Raw genomic sequence first — 19,958 nt, forward strand, 5'->3', positions numbered from 1 at the left:
GGAATTTCCATATGTTACTTAAAGGATAACTGAGAAAATTAACAAGACTTTGCAGTAGTTTTTGTCTCCCAAGAGACAACACAGTGATTTTCGTAGTACTATAGGTTTTACTGTATTTGGAATTATGTCTACATTATTGGTTTTCATTGCAAAATATGGACCTTCGGGAGTGAGTACTTATGTAAACATGCCTGGTCCATGACTGGTACAGGCGTAACTGGGACATAGTAATGTGGCCTGCTGCCCCCCCCGGTCCCCCTTTCGAGACTACCTTCAACTTCTTTTAATCAGCAATTGGCGGAAGCAACAACTTCACAGCAGATGGCGATGAAGGGTTACCGGAGCTGGAGCTTTCTGTCGCGTCCGGATACCCTTCCTGGCGATTATGAGACATAAATAAAAATGAGAAATTTAAAAAAAAAATAGAAATGGGTGGAACACTTGTGCATGTATCATACACAATCTAAAATTTACGGGTTACTGTTGTATTAAAAACCCAACTCTTTAGTAAGCGACATGGTAGGCTACGGCTAAAACTACTTTTCCCAGAAGTCAGAGCGAACGAAAGAAGGCGCCGCTGCATCTCCAAAGGAACCCACAAGGTATGCCTTGTTCCCTTTTATATTTACCAGAGTTACAGACACGTAAAAGCCGTTTCATTAATGCAAAGTCTATCTGGTGGTGTGACAGAGGGAGGTCAGCTAATTGCTTCAAATCTGTTATTTATCAGTGGCAGTGAAGGCGTCACGACTGCACTGTTTTTTATGCCCATGTGCTATTAGCCAGTTGGCTAGCAGCCTCAGTTCGGGGTGATTGAGCCTCAAACTGAAGTCGGCACGTCTCGGTCGTTGTTCCAGCAGCACAAACAAATCCCCTAAATACACCCAGGTTTGGCAGCTAACGTAGGAATAGGTCGAGCTAATGTGAAACACTGACATGCTAACACACTTTGCTCCCCTGTGAAGTAGTTGTGTAACTTGTTGTTCCTAACATTTGGAAATGAGGCTGAAGTTCAGTCAGGAGAAAGCCAGATTAATCCTGGAGTTCTGCTGATGTGTCACGCTAAAATAAATAAATAGATAAATAAATAAGGGGTAAGAAAATTGTTTGGTAAATTAGCAAAGTTTTGTCCAAAGCTTAGCAACATTAGCATATAAATGCGCAATATTTGCGACTGTCTTAGTAAATCAGTAAACAAGATTAGGCTAACAGTCTAATTGAAGAAAAAAAAACTCAGATTATTTTCTTAAAAATTATTTTTTTTCCACTGTGTTTGGTGAAGGAACTGCCATTAAAAAGTCATGCTTCAAGTTACAACTACACACACTGGGAAAACGTTACATAGGTGAATACGGTTTTCCAAATCTCTGCGCATGCTCCGTTTAACCTCCGCGTAACCTGCCATACATGTATCTGAATGTTTCTGCCGCTTATTTATGTGGAGTAGGTAGCAACAGTAGCATCAGGTTACAACCAGCAAGATCCACGGTTTCCCTCGGAGTTACTCGAGTTCAGCAGCTTCTCCTCCTCAGTGAGCCTCACCTGGTGATTCTTCGAAAGAGCAACAGGGCTTGCAGCAGCACCAGACACACTTATCAACTAGAAACAGCATGCTTTTCTCATCTATCTACAGCCCTGCATTGAATAAGTGGAAGAAATTTAGTGCATTGATTATAAAAAGCTTCACCGGTTGTGGTTATTTTTTATCCCGATGTGATTGCTTATATAGAGCTTTTATATATAAAGCTTTTAATACTAGGCTGCAGTTAAACGAGGCCACTGCACTGTTGTTGTCCTTTTCACCCACAAATTAAAACATATTGCTTTTGTCTTAATATAACAAGGAGGCAGTTTCTGCCAGATAGCTAGCTGAGCCTGGATACTACTTCTAGTAGTGTACAGCTACATATAACAGTGCAGATGCAGCCATGTAGGGGCATGGAGGGTAATATCTGCACAAAACAAGCACAATTAGCCACTGTGGCAACACCTTGGAATATAAGGGAGCATCTTAAATTACCCTTAGCGGTATCTGTGGCTGGATTTTTAGTAGTGTGTTGAGGCTGTGGCTTAAGTACGACATAACCATATAAACCAGGTGTGTAAAAGATAAGGCTTGGGGCCCAAAATCGGACAGCAAAGACTCCAGTCTGGCCAGCTGGATGTCTTTGGAAAATATGAAAAAGGGTGTACAGTTTGGACTTCTAACTGTATTTTCATCAATTTTACAGTTTTGCCTACTGATAGTACCTGATATAAGCTATAGTTTCTGCTCAGATCTGACACTGACACAGACTAAGAACTATAATAGATTGTTTTTGTGGTAGTATGCCTTGTAAACACAGTGTATGGTTATCACAAAGCAAAGCACACAAATGAAAAACTTAAGTAGAAAATACAAAAATTAATAATAACTTGGATTTGAACATCGTGGAAGAACTGCTTGTTTTCTTTTTTTTTCTTTTCTTTTTTTTTAAAAGGCTTTCATGCTCCTCAGGCGTGCAAACGTTGCACTGCCATCACTGTTTTGCAAGGCGCAGCAGACCAGCATTGATAAGAGTTATTGTATGGAGACACACAGGTCAGGTGGGATTGCAGTGCTAGGAAGTGTTTTGCAATATCTTCCAATATTCATGGAAATGCACAGAAACATTTGGTTTACTGTAACAGGTGAAGAAAACTGTCAAATCAGGGGTGGGGGGGCTTTGCATGAAAATCTTGTTTGTCACACAGATTAATAGTAAGAGTTAAAGCTAAGAGCTGCTGTGTCAGAACAGACTGCCCAGCTCACATGATTGATTGTGTTTTTCAGGTGAACAATGACATTGGACTGAGCGGCTGGAAAGCTTTCTGTCTGACAATGTCAGAGAGAGGAATGGAGCAAAGGTCAACATTTTCTCTTACACGCCAGCAGCAGCATGTAGCTTTTTAACCAGCTCGTCGGATGGTTCGTTCTCACCAGTTCAGCCCTCTCTGACACAGAGAGGCAGAGGAGTTGAGTTTGTTTTCTTCATACATTCCAGGTGGAAAGTCGACAGCTTTTCCTATTGAAAATAATCCTCGCATGCTGATTTGATAGAGTGAGAGGGGGAAGAAAAAGTTACACGCCAGTGCAATGGTAGCAGAGGACACAGCAGGAAGTGGGGACAGATCAGACGAGGAGAAAGAGATGGATCAGAAAGCATCTGAAGACGCAGAGCGGCAGGAAGACGGGGATGTAGCGATGGCCGCCACTGCTGCAGAGGCTCCCTCTGGAGAGGATGAAGCCAGGGATCCCAGAAAGTGGAAGTGGTCTGTGATTTTCTTGTGTTTCTACGGGTTTATGGCATCCATAAAACCCGGGGAGCCCTTCATCACGCCATATCTGCTGAGCCCTGAGAAGAACTTCACCAGAGAGCAGGTGAGTGATGCACATTTCTCTGCTTGATTTGCTGAAAGTTTGTGTTGACGGGTAACCTTCCCATCAACATTGCCAGATACAAGACCTTTCAGTTATAGTCCTGCTTACAGGAGTTTTGCAGAGTTGAAAGTCACACTCAGAGAAATCATGCAGTCCAAAAAGTTAACCTCTGAGACTCTAACAAGCTCTGCAGTTAAGCATGTATTGCACAATAGAATTAATGAGTTCCCTGTGGGGAGTTTACTGATCCATCTTACTGTGGTCAAAGTTCACATTCCTTCAGAGTGGGTCAGTGTAAATGCGTACGTGAAGTTAGACTGATTTGTAGAGTGGGATCACTGGAAAGTGATCACTATTCTAGTTTTCCTATTGGCCTGGCCATAAGCAAGAGCTGAGCTGCCAATGTGTTGACAGCATGTGGAAAAACACTGCCAAAGACCAGAATAGCAGGTTTACAGCAGAGCTGAACTCCATGTAGAGATATCTGTTTACCTGAGGTTATTTAAGAGCTTTAGTCCATCGATTTTCCTGTTTTTGGGATTCCAGGGAACAAGCCGTTTATCTGTCATCAGTCCCGGTGATGTGAAGTTGGTATTTGTGAAACAAAGATCACCGTGCCAGACAGATGTCAATGCTTTAACCAATGTTCCAATGTCATGAAGTCAGCTGTGATAGAAGTCAGATAAACAGAAGGTGATTGGGGTGAATGGTTTCTCAAGTCCCAGCTTATCTTACGTGATTGTGTGGATTTATGTAAAAAGAACATTTTTACAGTTTTATGTTTTCAGGCATTAACTTATCCACAGTATTTCAGTCAGGATGAGGTCTGGACTTTAACTGGACCTTTGCAAATCTTCATTCTTTTCTTCTTATCCCTTTTTTTAACCATTCTTTTGTTAATTTGCTGCTGTGCTTGGGACATTTCCTGTTGGATGACCCGGTTCAGGTCAAACTTTAGCTGTTGGACAGATGGGCTCACATTTGGCTCTAAAATACTTTGCCTTTGCTTATGAAAAATCTTTCTGACTTCACATTGTGTAGAATTGCCCTTATAACCATTGAAATCTTGATGGGAAGTAACAGTTGCTTCTTTAAGATCATTGCTCAGGTGTTTCCTCCTTGGTATTTTAACACATGTCTGAGTGCTGCAGACCAGCAAACTGCTCACATTTCTGCTTTTACAGAGTTGGTCGCACTTCCTGATGATAAATCAGTTAATAAATCATTTGATTAGCAGCTGCTGGCTGCTACTTACCCTCTGAATTCATGAGGAAACACAAAAGGTTTCTTTATTTTTTCACATGACTGCATAAAGTCATGTGAAATCTTTCTTTTTCACCCCCACTGAAGGCCACAGCTGTTATTCTTCAGTAAAAAACCTCCCCTTTATCTTGTACACTATTACGACTGTTACTGTGATCATAACAGTGTGCGTAGTTAAGATAGTAGGCTGGTATTTGCAAAATACTAAAGTGATGCAGAATTGTGTTTTGCATCAAAGCTCTTCAGCAACTACTCCAGGAAGAATGCAGAATATTTGCTTGATTCAGCTTGATGAGGATGGTCAGGGGGTTTTGAATTATTGGTTGGCCAAAACAAGCAATATTTGCGTTTGAATTCATGATTTTAAGATGATCTTTGTCATATTTTAATTGTATGTTAGTTGTATCCTTACAGATGTGAAGAAGAATGCCAGCAATGTTGGTTTTTATTTACAGCTTCCTTGAATTTTCTTTAAACCTTCTTTTAAAAGTCAATAAACTGTATATTTGAAGAAAATAAATTGGCACTATTTAGGGTAGAAAGTGTGCTGTCAGAAAGGTTCGTGTAAGACTCAAGCTTGATTTTGCTTTTTTCCCCCCACGCATTATTTGATTGATTGATTTATTTCCAGGTGACCAATGAGATCACTCCTGTGCTGACGTATTCCTACATGGCTGTGCTTGTACCAGCCTTCCTGCTAACGGATCTTCTGCGATATAAGCCGGTCCTGATTCTTCAGGGCGTCAGTCAGGTGATCATCTGGATCATCCTGCTGCTTGGAGGAACGCTGCTTCAGATGCAGTTCATGGAGTTCTTCTACGGCATCACCATGGCCTGCCGTGTCGCCTACTCCTCCTACATCTTCTCCCTGGTCAACCCGGTCCTCTACCAGCGCGTGGCAGGCTACTCGCGCTCCTCAGTCCTCTTGGGGGTTTTCACCAGCTCTATCCTGGGCCAGCTGTGCATGTCCTTGGGAAACATCACCTTCTACACCCTCAACAGTATCTCTCTGGGGTTTGTCAGCTTTGGTTTGCTGCTCTCACTGTGCCTGCCCTGGCCTAAACGCTCCTTGTTTTTCAACCGGACAAATCAGGAGGAAAAGGAAGTGGTAGAAGTAGCCACCAAATCTGAACTGGACAAAATGAACCCAAAAGATGGAGGGCCATCCTTTGCCGCCCCTCCGTGTCCTGCGTCAACCTGGAAGGATTCTGTGTTTATGCAGATGCTTCTGGAGGTTAGGAATGTGCTGAAGAGACCCAACCTGAGGCTCTGGTCCCTGTGGTGGGTGTTCAACTCCACAGGGTATTACCTGGTGCTCTTCTACGTCCACATCCTGTGGAACAAAGTTTACCCTGCCACTGAGAACAAGAACGTTTACAATGGGGGAGTGGAAGCAGCTTCTACATTGCTCAGTAAGACATTTCCAGAGATTTTAAAAAATAGTTTTACACAAATAGTGCTGTGTTATTGAAATGTAATCTGTTTTGTATCCAGCTTGGTCTTGCTAAATTTAGATACAAAAAATTTACCAACTTGTGCAAAGTATAAACTAAATATCAGCCATTGTCTAATTTAAAGGCTGGCAGGATGTATTTAGCTTTGCAGTAATAGCATCAAACAACTACTTAATGTAGGACACAATCTACAGGACTTTTATTTTTTAGGAAGAAAAATGTATGATAAAGACTCTGATAGACCCCCATCATCATGAAAGACTAGGATAATTGGGTGTTTTTTCCAGGAACCAATTTGAGAGGGCCAGCAAGAGCTGAAGAATGATGATGTGTGTTGTTATTTAAGACTAAAGTAAGGACTTGTCCACACATATGCAAAAGTAGCTTTTTGAGTTTTAGGCTTTCATTCAATGCAAATTCACTTTTAGATTGCTGAAAATGGATGTTTTGGATCCAGACTAGATATAAAAGATTGACAAAGCCAATGTAATGTCACCCAGTTTGTAGGCTGGTGTTTTGGCTCACCACATCTAGTGTTTTTTTTTGTTTTGTTTTTTGTTTGTAATCAGAGGATCTAGCTGGGGAGTAACTCACTAGCTTTGTTAGAAAGATGGTCACATCCTAAAACTTAAATTACACTTGTGTATTGAGTCTGTTATGTACTCTGTGCAAGTGGCCAGTGTTGTTACCAGCATACTGATGTGTGGGGTTCTTGGGTTGCTGTAGTTGGTGAAGTTTCTGTCTTTGAGTCGATCCTTTCTCTTCCAGTTTATTAGGAAAAATGGAAGCAGATGTAGCATCAGGGAATACTCAAAAAGAAACAATGGTACTGAATAGGCCAATCAATGTGACTGTGTCGTTACATTTCTAGGGTGATACATCAGTCCTCCACCCAAGCCATGTTCTGTTGGAAGGTTTTTTCTTGCTAAAAGGGAGTTTTCCCTTCCCACTGTTGCCAATTGATTACTCATAGGGGGTCATCTGATTGTTGGGGTTTTCTCTGTATTATTGTACGATCTTTACCTTATAAACAGGGGTGCACATAAGTGGTCCGCAGGTGCGCATTCGCTGTCAAAATAAAAGACGCGCACCAGATAAGAAGTTGCAACGTGCGTTTGCATACATAGGATTTTCTGGAGGAGGACAGACATTTGTTTAGAACTCTTAAATATGTCGAAGAAACAAGCTCCTTTAAGCAATTACTTTGGTGTTCCTTCACCTCCAAAGAAATGTCAGAAGGAGTCCGAACTGCAAAAGAAGCGCGTATTCTCGGAAAAGTAGTTGCAGGAGGTGAACTGGCTTCAAACAAATGATGACCAGAGATGACCAGAGATGTGGGGCAGAATATGGCGTGAAAATCCCACTCTAGCGGACAAAAACAGTGCCTTTTATGTGTATGCTAACGCGCGTTGCAACTTCTTAGCTGGTGCGCGTCTTTTATTTTGACAGCGAATGCGCACCTGCGGACCACTTATGTGCACCCCTGTTTATAATATAAAGTGCCTTGAGGTGACTGTTGTTGGGATTTGGTGCTAATATAATAATATAATAAATACAATTGAATTGAGCTGTAACCACTTGAAAGCATGCTCTAAAGTTGGGCTTTTAAATATCGGAGTCTGTGGGGACAAACCTCAAGTTTTAAGACCATTAGAGGATCTGTAGTTCTTGGAAATTAGCATGTAGAAGGGTAACAAGGACCATTTGACTTAGGATATCATCTATCACTGCTTTCACGCAGATTCAAATCTACTGTTTTCATGCGGTACCCTTTCTTTTGAATCTTTTTTTGGGCAAAATCAGAAACACCCAGATGAAACGAACTGTTGGATTTCTACCTATGATTCTGATGATTAGCTTTTTGAAATTATCTTTTAAATAATGTTTGGAAAAAAGGTATGAGCACAAAATGGTTTTCTAAAAGTGTAGTCCTGAAAGTGGCATGTGCCATAACATAAACAGATGAGCAACTGGTGCCTGCAGCAAAGGGTACGCGCAGCTGTTTGGAAGAAGTTTAATAATTGATCGGCCAGCCTTACTCTGTAAGGGGATTACGTCAGCTTTAGATAGCAATAATTGCACTTTAAACAGTTGTACAGATTAAAGGTAGCAGCTTCGATAATCTGGATGTCATGTGTAACTATTAAGGTTTGATGACAAAAGTCTGATAATTGAATAGTGAGTAGGAGACTTCTGTGCTGCTGCTGATATTTTTATGACAAGAACAGACTAACTTATGTCCAATATGAGTAACTTTCATTTTATTGGTGACAGTAATGCTTAGCTAACTGTTTACTCAGTCCCTCTCTACAGATTACTTGCTCTGTGCTTTAATTAATCAGTTTAAAGACTATAACCTGTTTATTTTTCTGCAGGTGCTATAGCGTCCTTTACAGCAGGCTTTGTCAAAATTCGGTGGAACGTCTGGTCAGAGCTGGTCATCGGTATCATCACAGCAGTGCAGGCCGGTCTGCTGCTTCTTATGAGAACCACAAACAACATCTGGGTCTGCTATGTTTGTTATGTACTCTTCCGAAGCTTCTACCAGTTTCTGGTGCCTATTGCCACGTGAGTGCCAAAAACGATCCCTAAGCCCAACTTGTTATTTGAGATGCATCTGTTTATGATGACCACAGCCAAAACTGTGGTGCTTATTATTGGAAGATTTAGGCTAGAAATATTTGAGGAAAAAAGGATCAGAAGCTAAACCACAGCTGCTAGTATCAACTGCCACGAGAAACTTCAATCTGAAACTGTATTTTCTTTTTCTTCTTCTTTTTCAGTCTTTGCTCAAGCAGAATGCCAAAGAAGGATAACGATCTATTATAATGACATAAGCTGACATGTTTTGTGCTGTTGATCGTACAGAATAGGTCATCTGGTGTACATTTTTTGTTGTTTTCAGATGATTTATACCAAGTGATAACAGCATAATAATGAAGAAAATAACTGTAGCCCTCAGCTAAACTCCTAATGAAAACGTTAATGAGATAACACAGCTTTAAGTTCGATCTGATAAGCCTCAGTATGTTGTATCTGTCTACACTAGTATTTTATTGCTTTAACTTCATGTCATTTCAAATAGCCTAAATACATCTACAGTGAGTAAGAATATACAGCGTGTCATAAATTTATACAAGACAGTTGCTCACGCTGGATGTTATTGTCTTGCCAGTTTCCAGATTGCATCGTCACTCACCAAGGAGCTCTGCGCTCTTGTGTTTGGTATCAACACCTTCTTTGGGACAGTGCTGAAGACCATTATCAACCTGATCTTTTCTGATAAGAGGGGCCTGGCCTTGGATGTGCACTCTCAGGTAAAACAGTCAAACAGCAGTGATGTTTCATACCAGTGTTTCTTGGATTTGAGAGTCCACTGCTGCATTTCAGTCATGACTGGAATGGAGTTATAGTTGTCAGAAGTTTCGTGCTAATGATGAATGTATGTAAAGTCATGATAATTTTGGTCTCTTAATATATATTTTTTAACTTAATGACTTAAAAAAACAAGAATTGGGTGCACACGTTGAAATTTATTTTAAATTTTCTCTAATCCACAAAGGATCAAAAGTATGCATACAGATTTCAAAAGTATACATACACCCCCAATAATATTAGATTAAATTTGAAATGTCTCTTAGTAAGTTGCACCTTGACCAGAGGTAGCTTTCAGTAAGCTGATCGCTCTTCTTGGCAGACTTGATAGAGTTCATTTAAACTAGCTGGTTTCCTGGTATGGACGCAGCTTTCAAGTGTAGTCCACAGATTTTTTTTCAGTAAGGTTGAGATTGGGGCTTTGGGATCGTCATTCCAGAAGCTTAACGTTAGGCTGCTTTATCCATTCCAGTTTTAATATGTGTTTGGGATCATTGTTCTGTTGGAACACCCAACACTGACCAAGTTTCAACCACCTAGCTGTTGATCTGAGGTGAAGTTGAAGAGTTTGGAAGTAGTCCTTTATTATTCCATTCAATTTGTGCAATGTTCCAGTGCCACCGACAGCAAAACAGCCCCAGAGCATAATGCTGCCACTACCATGCTTGACAGCTGATACACTGCTCTTAGGTTTTGAAGCCTCGCCTTTACTCCTCCAAACATACATCTTGCCATTGTGGTCAAAGACCTTTGCAAAGTGGTGGAAAATTTGAATAATTTGTGGTTACATGCAGTTGTGTGAAGTGGTGATCTTGGAATCTGCAGTTGTTTAGAAATGACTCCAAGAGACCTCCCCAAATTGTGTAACTTGACAATTCTCCCTAGTTATTTACTGGGTTCATTGTCAAACAAATGCTGCTTATACTCCCAGTTATAGTAAATCATGATCATTAATGAGAAGTTGGTAGGCATTGGCCATGTGAAATTAAGACATTGTAGAAACTTCAACACTTTATTAAAATATTTAAGTGAGGGTATGTGTATATTTGAGTCGTATGTATAATTTTGACCCTCTGTGGGTTAGAGAAAGTCTAAAATAAATTCTTTTTTTCTGAAGATGTATGCTGTACAATCACTCCACCCTGGAAAAAGAACAGTTCGATGAAATCGTTAAAAGCTCAAAATTATCATGACATTCATGCTCATGATGAGTTTTTGTAAACTTCTTACCACAACTGTATCCTTAATGTGTTCTATTGGTGTAGTTTTATGTTGTACGTTAAAACATCTGGACTGCTGTAACCTCTGCAAATCTTTGGCATGTGTCTTCTAAAACTTGTTTCTCAGTTTCTGCTGTGCAAACAGAAAATGGCTGTTTGTTATAGGCCTCCTGTTAGTGTTGCGTAACAGAAAAATGCTGCAAACATTCATGTTAGTGAAACAAACTGAAGGTGTTGGCGGGGTGAGTTCGGCTGGATGCAGCAGCAGTGCTGAATTTAACTGGCAGCACCTTACAAGTCTGTAGCGTTCCTCTGATGCATACATCAACAAACCTGACCGGGTCATGTTTGCATGCCTGGTGCAGCTACTCTCTGCTACCATGTTTGTGCTCTCTGTCTTTTGATGTGAAACGGTGTGAAACTTGTCCCAGTGCAATAGCAAGACACACCAAAGCTTTTTTGTGCTTTAAAGGAAAGGTAAGTAAAGTTGTTTCTGACAACTGTATCAAGAAAAACAAAAAAAAACAAAAGAGAGGGGAGATATGATAAGCTTTTATGTGTCTCAAATAAATGTATCACAGAAAGTACAGAGTTTTGTGTTTGGTTGATCGTTTCTTTGTTGTAGCGATGTTTCTTGGCAATAAATCTTATACCACTTTGGGTTGAGCAGCAGAGTTGAGTATGTGGGTTGTGCCCATTAAAAACTTGTCAAATTATCTCTCCAAATGCCAATCAGCTTCTTCTGCAACGTAACAATTTCTTTATTTACCAAACAGCACCCTCAGTTGTATGTGGAAGAACTATAGGGTGGGCCATTTATATGGATACACTGTAATAAAATGGGAATGGTTGGTGATATTAAAGTCCTGTTTGTGGCACATTAGTATATGTGAGGGGGAAAACTCCTCAAGATGGGTGGTGACCATGGTGGCCATTTAGAAGTCGGCCATCTTGGATACAACTTTTGTTTTTTCAGTAGGAAGAGGAGGGCCATGTGACACATCAAACTTATTGGTAATGTCACAAGAAAACCAATGGTGTGCTTGGTTTCAACGTAACTTTATTCTTTCATGAGTTATTTACAAGTTTCTGACCACTTATAAAATGTGTTCAGTGTGCTGCCCATTGTGTTGGATTGTCAATGCAACCCTCTTCTCCCACTCTTCACACACTGATAGCAACACCGCAGGAGAAATGCCAGCACAGGCATCCAGTATCCGTAGTTTCAGGTGCTGCACATCTCGTATCTTCACACCATAGACAATTGCCTTCAGATGACCCCAAAGATAAAAGTCTAAGGGGGTCAGATCGGGAGACCTTGGGGGCCATTCAACTGGCCCATGACAACCAATCCACTTTCCAGGAAACTGTTCATCTAGGAATGCTCGGACCTGGCACCCATAATGTGGTGGTGCACCATCTTGCTGGAAAAACTTAGGGAACGTGCCAGCTTCAGTGCACAAAGAGGGAAACACATCATCATGTAGCAATTTCAAATATCCAGTGGCCTTGAGGTTTCCATTGATGAAGAATGGACCCACTATCGTTGTACCCATATACCACACCAAACCATCACTTTTGTTGTTCCAACAGTCTTGGAGGGATCCATCCAATGTGGGTTAGTGTCAGACCAATAGCGGTGGTTTTGTTTGTTAACGTCACCATTCACATAAAAGTTTGCCTCATCACTGAACAAAATCTTCTGCGTGAACTGAGGGTCCTGTTCCAATTTTTGTTTTGCCCATTCTGCAAATTCTGTGCGCCGATCTGGGTCATCCTCGTTGAGATGCTGCAGTAGCTGGAGTTTGTAAGAGTGCCATTTGTGAGTAGCTAATATCCGCCGAAGGGATGTTCGACTAATGCCACTCTCCAGTGACATGCGGCGAGTGCTATGCTGTGGGCTCAAGCTAGGACAGCCACTGATGTTTCTTCATTAGTGACAGTTTTCTTGCGTCCACATTTTGGCAAATCCAACACTGAACCAGTTTCACGAAACTTAGCAAGCAGTTTGCTGACTGTAGCATGGGAGATGGGTGGTCTCGTAGGGTGTCTTGCATTGAAATCTGCTGCAATGACCCAGTTACTGTGTTCACCAGATATCAACACAATTTCGATCCGCTCCTCACATGTTAACCTCTTCGACATGTCAATGGCTGTGAACAAAGAGAAACTTGTAAATAACTCATGAAAGAATAAAGTTACGTTGAAACCAAGCACACCATTGGTTTTCTTGTGACATTACCAATAAGTTTGATGTGTCACATGGCCCTCTTCCTATTGAAAAAACAAAAGTTGTATCCAAGATGGCCGACTTCTAAATGGCCACCAGGGTCACCACCCATCTTGAGGAGTTTGCCCCCTCACATATACTAATGTGCCACAAACAGGACTTTAATATCACCAACCATTCCCATTTTATCACGGTGTATCCATATAAATGGCCCACCCTGTATACACAGCCATGGGTGTAACCCACATGCTCAACTCTGCTGCTCAACCCACAATGTAATCAACCAAACAAAGATTTCCTTGCTTTTGGGAAAACTTGTTAGGGGACTCGTTTCTGCTCCCTCCTGACAGCTGTCAGTGACCATATTTCCATGACATTATTTTGCCATTTAACAGGTTCTTTACTTCATTATCGTATTCAAATGGGAATAGTGGGGTTTTTTTTGCCAGTTTAGTGGAAATTGGATTAAAATTTTGTTTGGGCTAGGATCTCGTGATGTGCAGGATAAAAAGCCTCATCCATTGCACATCTCTCTTACAGTTTCTGGTGTACTTCTTTTACTTCACTCTTCTTACTGTCGTCTACTTTGCCTGCGCTGCTGTGGTCATCTGCCGTCACTACCGAAACGAGCGGAGGGGAGAAGGAGTGACCAGGGACCAGCCCACGCCCACAGAGCTCAGCCCTGTGGTGACAAACAAGGAACTAGAACCTTTGTCTAATGGCAAAAGTGCCTAACCCTAACCACGAGAGGGGAAACATGTAGTTCCATAACATTGTTAGACCAGTTTTACTAATAAGCTGTTGAGAGTCACTGAGATCAGTGTTTTAGCCCCTTCACACACTCAGGTGGGTTCAGTGATGCCTCTGAGCCTTAATCAGAAGTGCCTCATGTGCAGCGAACAGCTGCTGCACTCGAAGAGTCAGAGCAGCTTGTGTCTGATGTCTGAGGAGAGATTTTCTAGAGTAATTTGCTTAAAAAAAAAAAAAGTCACTTTTTTTTAAAGCAAATTACTCTAGAAAATCAGCCTGGGACCTTTAACCAAGATTTCTTAGAAAACACGAAACAACCTTGTGATTTATGCTGGAGTGATTCTTTTCTATATTCAAGGCTCACGAGACGTGACCACACTTGTTTTTAACAATACACTCCTATTGTACTTTATGTTACAATTACTGTGTTAGTGGCATTTTTAAAGAACATATGAGTATGAATGCACCTTAGTTATTGATGATGATTATCACAATCTGACATCAGTGTTATGGGATCAGTAAGATCTTCTTCATTGCCGATAATTTCAAGCAGCAAACTGCAGATTTTATGCAGTGTACTCTGCCGCTCATTGCAATGTCGTCTGGTGTCTGTTTGCATCGCAGGAGCAGCACCACACAGACGACTGCAGTAATCTTCATTTGATACAATGATTTTTTTTTTCTTTTTTTAGGACTAATTAACATTTATACACATTTTTACAGAAAATTCGAACCTGTTCTTAAAAATGAGTACCTCAGTCAACTGGAGCTGCTTGTGAGTTTGTCGATAAGTTTAGTAAACAACAAACCACGTAAAATTTGTAAAACCTGATTTTATTTATTTTGGGTCAATGAATGGCTGTTTTTCTTTCTTTTTCTTTTATTTAACATTTACACGTGCTGGGTCAGTGCTGTAGAGCAGTGGTACTCAAAGCTGGGTCTGTGATTCTTTGGAAAAGCACAGTTTACACCACCAAACCAGCATATCAAGCTTTTTACTTCCACGCTTAGTAACTTTGGCTCAGTAGAAGAGCATGTTACATATCAGAAGATTTAAACATTAATAGAAAACATGCTTAATGAGGGGGGTCCTTTGAAAGGCTCTCCCCTCTAAATGACCACTGACCCCAGAGAATTTCAGAGTCCCTGCTCCAGAGAACACTAGAGCTAACAGGAAGTTCAGCGGAAATGTTAAGTAGGTTTTAAAATGACTTTGATCACTTAAACAGAAGATTATGAGTTATTTCTTACAGCAGATGCAATGGTAGTTTGTGTTTACTGCACTGAGTATTCAGTGGGATAATACATTTACTGTATAGGTTTGTTTTCTAGCTTCAGTTCATAGTGTTAAGTGCATTTTCACTTCAGTGTTGTAAAATCAGGAATATCTGCACTGCTATTGTGTCGTTCTAGTATTTGAGGGGTTAAACTGCAGTACATGGTAACATGATGCAGAATTTTGTGATTGAAATCATTGCTGAGAAATGACTGTGAACATGTCTGAGTGCTGTAACAAGGAAATGAGATGTTTATTTTTTATTCACAAATAAATTACTGAGTGGATAAAAACATGCTGCCTGTGTCTTTTTTTGAGTGTAGTAAACCACATTTACAATTTGATACCATGTGATAGAGCTTTAGTGTCATTATAGTTAAGTATTGGACATAAATACATGACTGTAACGGAGAGTCAGGTGTTACAGTGGGGTCAGTAGCCTTTACTATGATGAGACACTCATCAATTTAACCCATGCTTGTCAACAGTTATCTTTTTTGTGGGTATTTTACATGCATTTATACATTAACTAAGCTGGTGATTTACAATAGGCACAACCGATATGAGATTTTTAGGACCAACAGCAATAGTTGGTGATGCAAAAACCTGATACATTGGTCGATATTGTTAATGGGTTTTTTTTTCTTTTAAGATTTGCCTAACGTTTGTTATTGTGTAGTTTTTTGCAATATGTGTTTTTTAAAAAAACTTTTGTTTTATTGTCACAACAATCGACTGCTTGGATCAGCTGGTGGTAGGTTTGGGCTTTCAAAGCTGTTGCCAACAAGCAAGATGCAGCATTTCCTCTGGTGGACAAACTTTGCAACGTCAGCACTGACTATGATTGAAAGACATTTCTCCTCTCTACTAAAAAACATTTTCATTTATCTGACATTGTAAATGCTGATACCGATATATCATTAAATACAATAGCCAATATATCAGTCTGACTCTAATTTATAACCAAAATGAAGATGACACATTTCAAATGCATTGTAATTTTTGGAGCTAAGATTCAGTTGAGACTGAGCCACTCGGTGGGCAGGAAAGGTGATGAGAAAGCTGAGGGATGCATTTATCAAACGGGGCATACCAGCATTATCTCAAACTGTGAAACTATCCTGCTGTGTACGTCTGCAGCAAAAATATAAAAAGTCTATAAAATGTAGATGTAACTATTAAAAAAAATTTCTGTACTGATATAGGATGATATTTTGTTGATTTAAAGCATTTAAATAGCTGATATTCTTGTATATCGAGTGTTCAGTTTCAGTTGCTTACAGTTACACTGTGTTAAATGACCAGACATACAGATGTTTGCTCAGCTGCAGTTGCTGCTCACAGCGTGATCACATAGAGCTCTTTGATTCTTATTTATTTTTTTGTACATTTCTTAGCAGGAGGCCACTTATTAACTGGACTGTTTGTACAGCTGGTGTGATGATCCACCCGTGTGATGAATGTTTAGCCTGAGAATCTGCACATCACCTGGTTTCTGCTTCTCTAAAAGTACAGATGAAATAAATTATGTTGAAAAGTACACACTGAATTCCCCTTTTTCAAGTGATTATAACATAGTGGATTGTTACTGTAATATGAGTAAACAGGCCCAGATTCACATTTTTTGTGTTACCTTTATACTAAATTCATTGTCATGTTGAACACCTGGGAACAGATCATGGTCTCAGTAAATCTGCTTTAAGGAGTAAAACATATAATCTGGAGCCTCGGGTGATGTTTCTTGGCCTGCTCGCAAAGAAAAATCCTTCTTTTGACACTATATATTCATGTGTCATAGTTTTCACATTTTTTTTTTTTACATAGTTACTTTATGTGACACATTTGTGGATAATTGGGTGAGTAGTTTTCAAAGTCTTTGTGTGCTTTTCTTATCTGGTTCATTTATTGTGTCTATGGGCACTACTTTATACACTACAGAGAGTTTACACTGTACAGCACCGTGCTGCAGATCTTCTTTTCAGATGTGCTGTATTAGTAAAACATGGAGATTGAAGGCACCCTGACTTCAATCATTTGGTGAAAATCTTCTCTCAAAAAAGTTTGTGGATTTATTTATTTATTTTTATTTATTGATGGCTGGATCATGATTCCTCATAACTAAATGAAGTGGTTTCCACATGTAACCGGCTGCTGTTTTCCATTAAATAAATTGCTTAATCAGAAGCTACAAGATGAATTATGTTCCTGTATTAATGAGACAATGTACATAATTATTCTCTTGCAATTTTTAACAAGGCAACCTGGTTATTCTACAAAGAAACGAGCAAACTGCTGTCATCGGTCAGACTGCACTGATTTGCTGCCCTCAAGTGATGGTTTTCTTTTTAGCAACACAAATTTTGAATTATTACCTTTACCAATAAACTCAGTGATAACTCTGTTTGTGTGTCTTTAAGTACAATTACAACAAAAGCTTATGGATAACTTTGCATGAGCAGCAGTGGAAGATGGAGACATCTGCACATTTCACAAATAATAATCAAAGACAAAAAATAAAATCATCATTACCTTGATACTATGAAGAAAATATAAAGTAATCTACATCCACGTGTCCTTTTGGATTCAGCGATTGCATGGTCAAGAGGAAATAATCAGTATTGTGTACAGACTGTTTTTGTTAAAGTGAAAACTGGTAAAAAAAGATTGATGTGTAGACTGTTTTTTTGTAGGTTTTTATTAAACATAGCTCATAAAAACACCACATATATATTTACATTATTTGCATCCTCACGCACTGCAGCTTATACTTGACTTCCAGTTAGCTTGTGCCTGACAAAAGTCTGACAATACAGCTACAGTACATCCTCCACACACAGTAGGTTTGAAAGAAACAAAACATTGTTACAAACAGAATTAAAGTTCAGTGAAACACAGAAGATGAGCTAAATAAGATCCTTGTTCAAAGAAGAATTAATAGAAATAATAAGACATGTAAATAGAAAACCTGCAACTTCATCCAAGCTTCAATTTTCTTAGTAGCCCACACACATGCATGAACTGTACAAAGCACTGACTGTTGTTTGACCCCGTGGCCCAAACCAAACAATGGCGTCCCTTTTCCCCCCACACACACTGTCAGTAGTCCTCCCCACCACACCTGGCTCGAATCACAGATCATCCACCAGCGTTCCTCTTTACCGTGGTTGATGTGTCATTTGGTGTCAGGTATGCAGTCAATCACAGGAAATGGCACTTTGCTGAGTTTCCTACTATTGTTTGAATCTTTACCTCTTTGGAAACTCCTGGAACAAACCTCATGAAGATGTGAGATCTGCTTCAAGCCTGAAAACCTTAATGACTCCTGTTATGTCTCATGTTTGTATTATTGTAGGGTCTACCTTACAATATAATGCCTCTTAAGGTGGCTGTTGTTGTGATTTGGTGCTGTATCAATAAAGTTACATTGAATTTAAGGTTAAGCTTTTTTGGACAAGTGTTTTAAACAGTAAAAGGAAAAGAAAGAGTTTATGTTCACTGCAAAGATGCAGTGTAGAAGATGATCAAAGCTGATTCTTGATCAATATTTGATTATGGTTTCTGTTCAGTTCTTTGCATCAAAAACAATCAGAAAATAGCTTTAACTTCTTATAGTAGTCAAGGTTACATGACTTGTTTGCTTAGGTTTCTGCACAGATACAAAACTGTTTGTTTAAGTGCATTTGTGTTGTTTGGATCCCCCTGATATTGAACTTTCACGCTATATCTGCACTTCCTGATTTTCTGAAACTAATTGTTTTAGAAATCTTGCAGGTCGTCTCAGTTCCCACCTGACTGATCCTCATATGATATTTGTCTCCTCTTGCAGAACAAAAGCAATTTTCTGTAACCTGTACATTATTTTATGAGATATACTTTAACAGCAGTAAAGTATTTATATGATAAATAATGATTTTTTTTAAAAACTGTACATCAATCAAAACTACTCCTACTCTAAAAAGTTTTTTTTTTTTTTAAAAACAGAGCTGGAAATAGGCTTAATACTGTATGTCCTTTTTAACATTTGCTCTCAGATAGATTTACTGCTGTCAGTGGACAGAAGCTTAACTAGTTTGAAAGCGTCTCACCTTGAGGATTTTTATGCTTTTGACAAGCAGAGGTGCCGTTATCCCCACGAGCTTCTCCTGTTGTTTCAATGACAGCTTTTGAAAATGCTGAAGAGAAGAAAAAATTTTTAAGAATCCCAATGTGGTTGAAACCAGGGGCGGATCTAGAAGGGTGGCATGGGGTGGCAAGTGCCACCCTAAAATGATCCCTTGCCACCCCAAGTGCCACCCCAGTTTTGCATATGACAGTGTTGTTTATTAAAATAAGATAGCATTAACAGTTTGAGCGTAGTTACAGTCAACAGTGAATATAAATGGTAAAACTGAATATATTGCATAGTGTTCCCCCCCTCCACCATTAACAAATGGTTCAGCCCATAGCAGGACCGGCTTTTTTCTTGTTTTCAGTAGCAAGCGATGCTTATGATTGTGCTATAGCACATTTTGAACAACACCATGGGAATTTCGGATTTTACACAGGTGGTTGGATGTTACACTCTGGAAATGGAAGGAAAGTGAGTGTTATTAACCCTCCGTGGTCCACGGACACGCTGCACCTCCAAATCACATGATTGATTTAAGCTGACATAGCAACAAGCTGCAGCCACGCTGAGTCTCTGTTTCAGCCCACACTGAAAGTTCGGACTTCAAAGTTTTTAAATTTTAATTACAGGCCAGTAAATCCAGAGTTATGATAATATATATATAAGCCACGCTTTTTTCTAAATACCGTCGTCACATTTTTGTGTGTGTGGGTTTTAAGCGTTTTCTAAGGACAGCGCGAAAACAGTAAAGAAAGGGGGAAAAAATCCACCTCTTTGCTATCGGTGTAAAAATGTACCATGTCGACCAATTAAAAAAAAAAGTCAACACGTGGGATTTGGTTGTTTAGGAAGAGGGAAAAGTTTTGGGAGTGACGGTAACGG

The 19,958-nt window shown here is 39.7% G+C and overlaps 1 protein-coding gene across 3 annotated transcripts; it reads left to right on the plus strand.

Annotated features, from left to right (window-relative positions):
• Nucleotides 1–320: 320 nt before the first annotated feature.
• slc19a1 (solute carrier family 19 member 1) lies at nucleotides 321–15,261 on the plus strand. Of its 3 annotated transcripts, none has more exons than XM_039606972.1 (7): nucleotides 321–602; nucleotides 2,813–2,947; nucleotides 3,024–3,400; nucleotides 5,295–6,075; nucleotides 8,493–8,685; nucleotides 9,293–9,434; nucleotides 13,483–15,261. In XM_039606972.1, the coding sequence occupies exons 3-7, from the start codon at nucleotides 3,116–3,118 to the stop codon at nucleotides 13,675–13,677; spliced, it is 1,596 nt and encodes a 531-aa protein (XP_039462906.1). In that variant the 5' UTR covers nucleotides 321–602; nucleotides 2,813–2,947; nucleotides 3,024–3,115; the 3' UTR covers nucleotides 13,678–15,261. The 3 variants fall into 3 exon arrangements, with proteins under 3 accessions (XP_039462906.1, XP_031599254.1, XP_039462905.1); XM_031743394.2 differs by having other exon boundaries at nucleotides 2,813–2,886; XM_039606971.1 differs by having other exon boundaries at nucleotides 2,813–3,400.
• Nucleotides 15,262–19,958: the final 4,697 nt, after the last annotated feature.

The sequence above is a fragment of the Oreochromis aureus genome, linkage group 23, assembly GCF_013358895.1.
Source record: "Oreochromis aureus strain Israel breed Guangdong linkage group 23, ZZ_aureus, whole genome shotgun sequence".
Classification (NCBI taxonomy): Eukaryota; Metazoa; Chordata; class Actinopteri; order Cichliformes; family Cichlidae; genus Oreochromis; species Oreochromis aureus.

Bases quoted from the DNA above. Each gene is read 5' to 3' on its own strand.
- slc19a1 (XM_039606971.1), top strand. From the start codon at position 3,116: ATGGTAGCAGAGGACACAGCAGGAAGTGGGGACAGATCAGACGAGGAG. The intron at 8,686-9,292 runs GTGAGTGCCAAA...TTGTCTTGCCAG, and splicing joins TTTCTGGTGCCTATTGCCAC to TTTCCAGATTGCATCGTCAC. The intron at 9,435-13,482 runs GTAAAACAGTCA...TCTCTCTTACAG, and splicing joins CCTTGGATGTGCACTCTCAG to TTTCTGGTGTACTTCTTTTA.